The 10,294-nt window shown below is 41.7% G+C and overlaps 1 protein-coding gene across 1 annotated transcript in view; it reads left to right on the top strand.

The window, feature by feature from the left end:
* Positions 1-10,294, top strand: part of SLC25A26 (solute carrier family 25 member 26) — a 168,387-nt gene that overhangs the window by 122,705 nt on the left and 35,388 nt on the right. Inside the window, exon 6 of the mRNA XM_007104147.4 lies at positions 3,290-3,334. Within this exon, the coding sequence (XP_007104209.1) occupies positions 3,290-3,334 (45 nt within the window). The remainder of the gene's footprint in view (positions 1-3,289; positions 3,335-10,294) is intronic.

Here is a 10,294-nt window from a genome sequence, read left to right as displayed (position 1 = left end):
TGGAGAAAAGACAGCCTCTTCAATAAGTGGTGCTGGGAAAACTGGACAGCTCCATGTAAAAGAATGAAATTAGAACACTCCCTAACACCATACACAAAAATAAACTCAAAATGGATTAAAGACTTAAATGTACGGCCAGACACTGTAAAACTCTTAAGAGGAAAACATAGGCAGAACACTCTATGACATACATCACAGCAAGATCCTTTGGACCCACCTCCTAGAGGAATGGAAATAAAGACCGAAATAAACAAATGGGACCTAATGAAACTTAAAAGCTTTTGCACAGCATAGGAGAGCAATGCAAATCAAAACTACAGTGAGATATCACCTCATACCACTCAGAATGGCCATCATCAAAAAAATCTACAAACAAAAAATGCTGGAAAGGGTGTAGAGAAAAGGGAACCCTCTTGCACTTTTGGTGGGAATGTAAATTGATACAGCCACTATGGAGAACAGTATGGAGGTTCCTTAACAAACTAAAAATAGAACTACCTTACAACCCAGCAATCCCACTACTGGGCATATACTCTGAGAAAACCATAATTCAAAAAGAGTCACGTACCACAATGTTCATTGCAGCACCGTTTACAATAGCCAGGACATGGAAGCAACCTAAGTGTCCATTGACCGATGAATGGATAAAGAAGATGTGGCACATAGATACAATGGAATATTACTCAACCATAAAACGAAATGAAATTGAGTTATTTGTAGTGAGGTGGATGGACCTAGAGTCTGTCATACAGAGTGAAGTAAGTCAGAAAGAGAAAAACAAATACCGTATGCTAACGCATATATATGGAATCTAAAAAAAAAAAAAAAAAAAGGTTCTGAAGAAACTAGGGGCAGGACAGGAATAAAGAGGCAGACGTAGAGAATGGACTTAAGGACACGGGGAGGGGGAAGGGTAAGCTGGGATGAAGTGAGAGAGTGGCATTGATATATACACACTACCAAATATAAAATAGATAGCTAGTGGGAAACAGCCACATAGCACAGCGAGGTCAGCATAGCGCAGGGAGATCAGCTCGGTGCTCTGTGACCACCTCGAGGGGTGGGATAGGGAGGGTGAGAGGGAGATGCAAGAGGGAGGGGATATGGGGATATAAGTATACGTATAGCTGATTCACTTTGTTATACAGGAGAAACTAACACAGCAATGTAAAGTAATTATACTCCAATAAAGATGTTCATTCTTGTTAAAATGTGACACATTTACATTTGGGAGGAGAGAGTACAAAGAAGAAAATTAAAGTCATCTCTAATCCCACTAACCGTTAGTCCTCTTTGGTGTTTTATTACATATTATAAATTTTTAAAAATGGTGGTCCAGTGGTTAGAACTTATCACTTCCACTGCAGCGGTCGCAGGTTTGATCCCTGGTTGGGGAACTAAGATCCCACAAGCATGCAATGCAGCCAAAAAAAGAAATGAAAACTACAGTCAGTCTTTTGGGTTTTGATAATTTAATTGAAAATACAGCATTTTACTGTCAGAATGGACAGTGTCAGATGCTTTCATGTTTTGGTGACAAAAAAGCTCAACTAAATTTGTCTCCTATTATGGAACTTTGATGTACAGGATGGGGCGCTTGCTAATTTATGAAGATGACAAAATTCCGTGAGATTTTAGTTTGTCAACTTAAACTAGTTTATTGACATTGTCTTTTTTTTTTTTTTTTTTTTTCTCTCTCACTGCCATTTCCTGCCTGTATGGAAGGCAGATTTTTCTTTCTGTGACCACTGTCAAGCCCAGGGCCATCATTTCTTCCAGCAGAGTAAGACAGATGATGCTAGACTCTTAATTTCTGATTAAATATAAATATTTTGGAAGTAATTTAGTGCTCTTAATTCATGGGAAGGTCAATACCCGTTAATCCCTTCAACATTGTGGTCTCTGACACACACACACACACACACTCTCTCTCACATACCCCTATGCATGTTGTTATTGATCAAAGTCCACATTTACTTTTCACTTGCAACTGAACTGGATACAGAGCAACTATACCGGGGCCACGACCTGCTTGAGCAGCATCATCCCTTATGTAGGCCCAGTGGATAGTGTGTGGATATTACCTAGTGCGTAGGGTCCCCTGGAGTTCAGGTATTTTTATTTTAGGAAATATGGAGGGTGGGGTTCTGTTTTAGAATTTTAGAAAGTTTAATTAAAAGCACATAGATTATACTGGGGGTGAATTTATATGCAGGTAAATCCAATAAGATGTCTTTTAGGTAGAGTAGTAGTCAGACAGGGGCCTGTAGTCAGATTGTCTGGGCTTTTTACTTCCTGTGTGCTTTAGGCAAGTTAAACAGCAACTCTGAACCTCCATTTCTTGATCTGTAAAATGGGGATGGTAATAATACCCATCTTACAGGGTTGTTGTGAGGATTCAGTGAAATAAAAAGTATGAAGTGCTGATTGGCACAGTGCCTGGCACGTGAAAAGTGCTTGGTAACAATTCTAGCTTATTGCTATACAGCTAATTGTAAATCCTTAGTCTAAGTACGCTGATTGTCTTCACTGCTAGAGATGACTCTTCTCCCTGACCAAGCTTGAGACTCAATCAGGCTTTCAGGCCCAGCTGTGCTCCTGTCTGTTTAGAGCCCTCACTCCTCCGCATTGAGAAGCTGTTCCTTCCTTCCCACGCCCGTGTTCTTCCCCAGACCTTGCTTCGCAGCTTCCTCCTGCAAGTGGCTCTGTCTGCTTCCTCTTTTCTCTCTCTCCTCCCATCCACCTGCCTTGTCCCCTCTGTCCTTCCTCACTCCTCTCCCTCCCCTCTCTCCCTCTCCTTTCCTTCTCTCTCCCCTCATCCCCTTTTCCTCTCTTACCTTTCTCCTTTCCTCCCCTACCCCCTTCCTGTGCCCCCCCTCCCTGCTTCTCTTTTCAGCCCTGACATGTGGCCCGCTGAGGACCAGACAGCTCAAACTCTTAAACAGAAAAATGTCACATCTTTAAAGTCTTCATTACCTGTGATGGAAAATACTTATTTTCTCATTTCTTTAAGTAGCCACTCTTCATATTGTGCTTCTCTTTCAGTTTCAAGAGGGCATCATTTTGGGCTCAAAAAATTAGTAGATTTTACAGGCAGTTACCATTTAACTCTTTTTCTAAAAACTATGCATCCTGTACTTATAAGTTTGTTTAATGGTAGCTTTATTATGTACATAAAGTTAAAATGAAATAATGTTTCTAAATAATTATAGGTTCATATAGTCATGCTAAGCAAACTGATCTTTCCTGCCTAATTTGTTTGATTTTTTTTTTTTTTTTCCCTCTTCAGATTCCTTTCTCATTGGTCCAGTTTCCCCTGTGGGAGTCCTTAAAAGTAAGTTTTCCAATCTTCATATAAAATTTCTCTCTAATTATCTTATGATCATTAATACCCAGTAGTTTCTGTGTGGAATGGTAGAATATAATATTGAGTAGTGGTTTAAAAACTTAAAATTATTAGGAGTTGGAAATATTTTGTGAGTGGGATTTACATGCCAGTTCAGTGTTTTAAACTTGTTTAGGTGTCTATGGTCTGGGAAATAAGCAGAGCAGGCGTAACTGAAATCCTGAGATGTTTAGGAAAAACTTTACTTGCCTCTGTATTGTAACTCTTTTTCCACCCCCTTGAATTTTATTTCACTTCTCTCTGTGTGTGTGTGTGTGTGTGTGTGTGTGTGTGTAGAGGTTAAGGAATAACAGTGAGGGTAAATGGAAAGGAAGGAAAGCAAGGCTCTGAATATTTGTAGGCCTAGAAAGCTAAGACCTTCCCACCCACATCTAATGGTGGGTGGGGGTGAGGAGCAGCGGGGGCTTGGTTTCTGAAGGTCCCTTCTGTCCTCCCTGCTCACCAGGCCTAGGAACCCTCAGTGAGAAGGAGCAGAGTGTGGGGAGTTGTGAGTCAGCCTTGGACTCATATGTTTAAAAACAAACTCTTAAATGAAAATTTGAAAGCCTTTGTTCAAAACATGCAGAGATATTGTTTTTCATCTCCTGATGCAACGATTTCAAAAATTGCGGGTCACGGTATGAATTATGTAGGTGTTTGCCAGCATTGTAAAGACAACAACAAAAGGGAAAATAATAGCATCTTATGAGGTAAGGTTAAGTCTTGCTTTGTCAAACTTCAGTGTTGCGTGTACATATATACATGCATCTGTGTACTAGGTTGCACATCTGTGCAATGTGAAATGTATTTCTCACTGTGGATAATGATCAAAAGAATCTGAAAACTCTTGTTCAAATGAAAATGGTTTATAAATGACCAAACTGTACAATGGCAAAGTACCTAGGTAGGCATTTGATAATACAAAAAATAAAGGAATTACTCTCATAATTGTATAGCATTAGTAATCATGGAGCTCTCAAAGAAAATGTCTTTGGAAGAATAATAGTTACTTGGACTCTGAAAAATATTCTGTTGAAGTTACATACGAAGGATAATAAAATGAGACAAAACATTATTCATAAAAATAAACTCAGCAATATTAAGTATTGAGAAATACTTCTTATAAATGATCTGATTTTAAGGAGTAGTACCATTCATTTAATGCAGGTTTTGGGATCTTTCATGGTTGTTTGGTTTGTTTTTGTCTTTACTGTTTTCCGTGTGGCACACGGTGAAAATGGATTTCTCTGGCAGTGTTTCTTGGCGTGATGTAACAGCTATCCAATGAGAAGGTCACATTCCATAAGCATAACACCTCTCTATTTTTGTGTATGACAAAAGACAATGGAGCAACAGCTGTCCAGCAAACAAGGCTCACTTTATTAGTGTCTCAATAAGCAGCATTCACGTGGCTTCTGCACTGTATCTAACATACTTAGGCCCAGTTTCTGCACAGGAATGTTTTGAGGCCCAAAGAGGGAAAAAGCATGGGATTTGTTTCTTTGCAGTGTTCAGGACATTTGCAGTACGCTAGCTGGTTAAGAAATGTCTAGGCTTCCCTGGTGGCACGGTGGTTAAGAATCCGCCTGCCAATGCAGGGGACATGGGTTCGAGCCCTGGTCTGGGAAGATCCCACATGCCGTGGAGCAACTAAGCCTGTGCGCCACAACTACTGAGCCTGCGCTCTAGAGCCCATGAGCCACAACTGCTGAGCCCGTGTGCCACAACTACTGAGCCCACGTGCCTAGAGCCCGTGCTCCACAACAAGAGAAGCCACTGCAATGAGAAGCCCTCGTACCACAACGAAGAGGAGCCCCCGCTCGCCGCAACTAGAGAAAGCCCGCGCACATCAACAAAGACCCAGTGCAGCCATAAATAAATGAATGAATGAATGAATGTATGTATGTCTAGAATTTTTCAGAGTAATCATAGATAACAATGTTGAGCTTTAATACTTTTCTTTGAGCCAGTGTTACGCCCATGAGCCACAACTGCTGAGCCCGTGTGCCACAACTACTGAGCCCACGTGCCTAGAGCCCGTGCTCCACAACAAGAGAAGCCACTGCAATGAGAAGCCCTCGTACCACAACGAAGAGGAGCCCCCGCTCGCCGCAACTAGAGAAAGCCCGCGCACATCAACAAAGACCCAGTGCAGCCATAAATAAATGAATGAATGAATGAATGTATGTATGTCTAGAATTTTTCAGAGTAATCATAGATAACAATGTTGAGCTTTAATACTTTTCTTTGAGCCAGTGTTACGATGCCATAGATTTTTTTTTGTCGGATTTATTTATTTATTTTTTTAATTTAATTTTTATTTTTTTTTTTAGATGTTGGGGGTAGGAGTTTGTTAATTAATTTATTTATTTTTGCTGTGTTGGGTCTTCGTTTCTGTGCGAGGGCTTTCTCTAGTTGTGGCAAGTGGGGGCCACTCTTCACCACGGTGCGCGGGCCTCTCACTATCGCAGCCTCTCTTGTTGCGGAGCACAGGCTCCAGACACGCAGGCTCAGTAGTTGTGGCTTACGGGCCTAGTTGCTCTGCGGCATGTGGGATCCTCCCAGACCAGGGCTCGAACCGGTGTCCCCTGCATTAGCAGGCAGATTCGTAACCACTGCACCACCAGGGAAGCCCTTGTTGGATTTATTGAGGAATAATCTTCATACAGGAAAACTCCTTTTAAGTGTACATTTTTACAGGTTTTGACAAATATGACTACCACCCTAAACAAAATGTAATATCATCACCCTTTTCCAGAATATCATATAAATAGGACCACACACTGTGTAGTATTTTGTTCCTGGCTTCTTTCATTTACTATGAAAGAAGAGATTCATTCCTGTTTTATCCCGTACCAGTAGTTTGCTCCTTTCTGGTGCTGAGTAGCATTTCATCGTGTACGCGTACTATAATTTGTTTAGCCAGTTACTAGTTGATAGGCGTTCGAGTTGTCGATGATTATGGATGAAGCTGCTACAAATTTTTGCATGTGCGTGTTTGTATGGACATATGTTTTTGTTTCTCTTGGGTAAGTACCTAGGAATGGGATTGCTGGGTCATAGGGAAAATATAAGTTTAATTTATAAGAAACTGTCACAGTGTTTTCCAAGGTGGCGGTCCCATTTTCCAGCAATGTGTGAGAGTTCCAGTTGCTCTGCATCCATGTCATTGTTTGTTATTATTAGATTAAATAAACTTTTCCCATTCTAATAGTTGTGTACTGGTATCTCATTGTGGTTTTAATTTGCAGTTCTCTCAGGGCTCAATAATATTGAGCATCTTTTCATATAATAGTGGTTTTTTTTTTTAAACATCCAAATGTGAAACCACAGTGCTTTGTAAAAGTAGACAATTTTTGGCATGTCTTTTATTTTTGTATTTATGAGTTTATCCGTTTACATTTGCTTCTGCAACCATAGAGACACTGTATTGTATGGAAGGGTTTCTCTATTACGTTTATGTGGAAATACTGCTAAGAAAAATTTTTCTCAGCAAGGACTTTGGCAGATTGTGTGCACATTGTGCTATAAGGAGTGGAAATCTGGGGTAGGGGATGGCCACTATCATCTTAAACTTATTCTGCCTAAAATTGATGGTATTGCCTTCTAAAATCACTTCCTCCTGCTGTCTCCCTGATTTCTGTTAATCATACTATTATTCTCCTGACCCCTTTGGTCTCAAATCCCAGATTAAATCTGATCGTCTTTTTCTCTGTCACTCACCAAGTTGTGTTCACTCTGACTTTTTGAAACCTGTGGCCTCCTTTTTTTTTATCAGATTCTTACTAACTTATGCCTGGACTTAGTTAACACTCATCTGTTCTACACATTGAATTTGTGTGATCTTCCTTAAACATCTCTTTGAAGTTCCCAGAAATGTATAACTTTCTAAAACTCTAAAGCATGAAGTTGTTGGCACTCAGGGATGTCCATACTGTGTCCTTAACTGTTTTTTCCAGCTCCCTTCCCGTTACACTTTTTTTTTTTTTTTTTTGCTTTCCCTCCTTTCCTTCCCTTCCTTCCAACCAGAATAGCCTCCTTACTGCCCCTTTTCTTTGGCTTCTTTCTGCAATGGGCTTTCACGGATCAAATGCTATGCATCTTTTAAAGCCAGCTAATTTTTTTTTCGTGCTTGGAGTCTTCCAATCCAGACCCTGAAGGTTTACCCTTATAGCTAACATTTGTCTGTATAGCTGATTGGTATTTATTCGTGTACTGTATTGCGTTTAAAACATCTTAGAACTGAGCTTTAGCACATTCTGATAAGGCCTGAACCCCTTCTATTTATAGAAAAGTGACAGATGCCGTTAGTGTATATGTATTGCCTGCCTGCTGTGAATTAGACACTGTTTCATTTCACAGCAGTTCAAAGATGAATAAGATGTAGCTGATGCCCTTGAGGAGTTTTTACTCTATCAGAGAAGCACATACCCACAGATAACTCCAAGGTAACGTGTCTGTAATTGAAGACCACCCAAGGCACTGTGGGAGCCAGCCCCCCGACTCCCCAAATCATGTCATTTCACTACCTCATTTCTTATGTTTTCTTTTTTTTTAAAAAAAAAATAGTACATATGCTTACAAAAAAGATTTAGATGAAAGAAGACTACACACCATAAAGAGGAGGGGAAGTAAAAGGGGTAGATCATCATATCCAGAAGCTCTGAGAAGATCATTTTCCTTTAAGATTTATATTGAGTTTGGAACTTTTCTAGTAGCCCAACGAGAAGAGAAACACGTTAGATTACATGGTTCTCTTATCTGACAAATAACCAAAGCTTATTATTTCATCTTGTCCCTTGGCTTTGAATACCCTGTGTATATGGCTGACTTGCACGTGTAAAGCCCTGTCGTGGACCACTTCCTCTGAGTTACAGCCTCACATGACCAACTTCCTAGGTGACACCCTTACTCAGGGTGTCTCAGGGGAACCAGTTCAGAACAGAACACTTGGTTTTTATTCCCCTTCTCCCCAACCTGTTCCTTCCCAGGTGTCTCCTTCTCAGTAAGTAGAACACATGTCTGTTGCTTGCTAAAGTAGAAACTTAAGAATGACTCCACAGTTCTCTCTTTCCCTCATCATCCAGCCCATCAGAACAGTCCACCGTTCTTTTTTTTAAAATTTATTTTTATGTTATTATTTATTTTTGGCTGTGTTGGGTCTTTTTTGCTGCGTGCGGGCTTCCTGTAGTTGCGGAGGGCCGGGGCTAGGCTACTCTTCGTTGCGGTGCGCGGACTTCTCATCGCGGTGGTTTCTCTTGCTGCGGAGCACGGGCCGTAGGCGCGCAGGCTTCAGTAGTTGTGGCGTGCAGGCTTCAGTAGTTGTGGCTCGCGGGTTCTAGAGCACAGGCTCAGTAGTTGTGGCGCTCGGGCTTAGTTGCTCCGTGGCATGTGGGATCTTCCCGGACCAGGGATCAAACCCGTGTCCCCGGCATTGGCAGGCAGATTCTTCACCACTGTGCCACCAGCGAAGTCCCCAGAAGAGTCCACTGTTCTGATTGAAGCCTCTAACTCATCTCTTGCTTGAGTTGCCATGTTGGCCTCTCCAGTGGTCTCCCTGATTCCATTCTTGCTTCTCTAAAATATCTTCTCTTCACAACAGCCAGAGTGATCTTTTAAAGAAATAAATCAGATCATACCACTCTCTGCTAAAAGCCTTCAGTGACACGTCTTTGAAAGAAGAGTAAAATCCAGAGTTTAAACTGCGGTTGACAGGGTCCCGTGTCATCCGCCTCTCCTACCTCACCGACCTTATCCCACTGCACCCGCCCACTACACTCCAGCCTCCCCATGTCCACGTCCTGCCCTGCAGCCCGGCTGGCCTCCCTCTGTTCTGTTCGGACTCGCCAGGCTGCTCCTTACCTGAGGGCCTTTAAGTTTGTTGTGCCCTCTGCCAGAAATATTCTTTATTCATTTATTCTACACATTGTTACTGAGTACCTACTCTGTGCCTAGGGCCTGGGGAATATAGTGATCAACAGGGTTGACAAAAATCCCTCATCAAGCTTTCACTCTGGCTCTTTGCCTAGGCTTTTCTCACGTCCAAATCTTTCTTGTTCTTTAGTCTTAGATCATGTCACTTCGGAGAGGCGTTCCCTGTCCACCCATCTTTAAAGTAGGACCTTCCCATCTTCCCTGCTCAGTAAACACAGCACCTGTTTATCTCCTTTGTAGCATTTAAATAATTAGTTTATTTAGTTATGCACTTATTGACGCCCAAATACTTATAAAAAAACCTGTTGTGTGTTGAGCAGATATATGCCAGGCACTGTGCTGAGGAGTATATTATATATTCCTTAGCATCTTATTCACGTGACATACAAGTCAGAGAGACAGGTCCTGTTGTCATCCCTACTAAAACAGGGAAACCAGGGCTCAGAGAGATTGTCTTTCATCTGCCAAACTAAGTCCTCAGTTTTCTGTCCAGTACCCTTTTACTGTGTTAACATTGTTTTTATTACTACATCATAATCATTAATAATCGTAATATGTAGCATTTCTCAAAGTTACAGTGTGCCCAGCACTGTGGTAATCACTTTCCATGGATTATCTCCTATTAATCTTCATGGCAATTCTTTGAGGTGGGTGCTCTTACCATCTTCATTTTGCAGATGTGGAAACTGAAGAAGAGTTTGAGTGCCTTGCTCAAGGCCTCAGGAACACTCAGTGTTAAGGGGTACCTCCAGGATTTGAACCCAGACAGTCTGGCTCCAGAGTTGGTGTCCTTAATTATTTTACACATAACTTTGCACATAGCGTACAATATGTTTAAGAATGTTGGGGCTTCCCTGGTGGCGCAGTGGTTGAGAGTCCGCCTGCAGATGCAGGGGACGCGGGTTCGCGCCCCGGTCTGGGAGGATCCCACATGCCGCGGAGCGGCTGGGCCCGTGAGCCATGGCCGCTGGGCCT

Source organism: Physeter macrocephalus, chromosome 18, assembly GCF_002837175.3.
Source record: "Physeter macrocephalus isolate SW-GA chromosome 18, ASM283717v5, whole genome shotgun sequence".
NCBI classification, from domain to species: Eukaryota; Metazoa; Chordata; class Mammalia; order Artiodactyla; family Physeteridae; genus Physeter; species Physeter macrocephalus.
The sequence above is the reverse complement of the archived record's forward strand: the minus strand, read 5'-3'. Positions and strand labels throughout refer to the sequence as shown.